General features: G+C 36.0%; 1 protein-coding gene across 1 annotated transcript; it reads left to right on the top strand.

Moving 5' to 3' along the window:
* Positions 1-503: 503 nt before the first annotated feature.
* LOC118891299 (small nuclear ribonucleoprotein Sm D1-like) lies at positions 504-845 on the top strand. The gene has a single exon (XM_036845097.1). It carries the CDS (start codon positions 504-506, stop codon positions 843-845), a length of 342 nt encoding a protein of 113 aa, XP_036700992.1.
* The last annotated feature ends 451 nt before the right edge of the window (positions 846-1,296 follow it).

The raw sequence follows: 1,296 nt of genomic DNA, 5'->3' as shown, positions 1-1,296 counted from the left end.
TGGATAAGTTTTAATACAATGTCAGTAATAAAATTTGACAACTAGATTTATATTCCAAAAATTCAATAGCATTATATATCTAAACTCACAGTTTAAATCAACAAGAAGTATAAAAATGGAAGGAGAGAGAGAAGGAAATGTTTGGAACAGATACGATTTACAGAAGATTTCTTATCAGAAACCATGCAAGTGAGAAGAAAATGGAGTGAAATACTAAAAGTCTTAAAAGAAAAAAAAAAGTAGAATTCTAGTGAAAGTATCCTTCAAAATTGAAGGAGAATAAATAGTCCTAAAATTTGTATGAAATCACAAAAGTCCCTAAATAGCCAGAACAATCTTGAGAAATAAGAGCAAAGGTCGAGACTTCATGTGCTCTGGTTTCAAACTACATTACAAAGCTACAGTAATTAAAACAATATGGGCCATTCATACTCGCAGCCGGTCGGTGCTCGGTTGTCAGGCTTTGTGCACTATCAGATCAAAAGGGTGACGGCGCCACTAGGATGAAGTTCGTGAGATTGGGTCACGAAATTGTAACCACTGAATTAAAGAACAGAACACAGGTCCATGGAACAATCACAGGTGTAGATGTCAGCATGAATACACATCTTAAAGCTGTGAAAATGACCCTGAAGAACAGAGAACCTGTACAGCTAGAAACACTGAGTATTCACGGAAATAACATTCAGTATTTTATTCTGCCAGACACCTTACCTCTGGATACACTTCTCGTGGATGTTGAACCAAAGGTGAAGTCTAAGAAAAGGGAAGCTGTTGCAGGAAGAGGCCAAGGAAGAGGCCAAGGCCAAGGCAGAGGCAGAGGAAGAGGGGGACCTAGGCGATAATATCTCTCAAGACTACTATTTCAAAGTAGTTTTGTTTGTTTATGACAGACGAGGAAGAAGAAGAAGACATGGCAGAGGAAGACTACGTGGCTAAGTTAGAAGATGGTGGAGTCCTAAGCAAATTGTGTCTCTCAAGATTATGATTTCAAAGTAATCGATGCTCTGGCTGCTTTTTGTACAGGCTTTGTTTGTTTGTGGCAGTTTTTAATAAACATAAATGTAGGACAGAGTTGTCTATTGACTATATCATATTAAGTTTTAATAGTTCATATATATATTTATGACACAAACACAATAAGAGCTAAGCATTACTACCAGGCAGTCCCAGAATAATTCTAGTCTTAGATCAGGATTTTAATTTTTTGAACTAAAAATTTCTTTTATGAATATATGTAGAATACACACCTTTTTACTTCACATGTACTGACTACGTGTTTTATTGTTTTACCTT

The sequence above is a fragment of the Balaenoptera musculus genome, chromosome 2, assembly GCF_009873245.2.
Source record: "Balaenoptera musculus isolate JJ_BM4_2016_0621 chromosome 2, mBalMus1.pri.v3, whole genome shotgun sequence".
NCBI lineage: Eukaryota > Metazoa > Chordata > Mammalia > Artiodactyla > Balaenopteridae > Balaenoptera > Balaenoptera musculus.
This window is presented reverse-complemented; position numbering and strand designations above follow the sequence as displayed.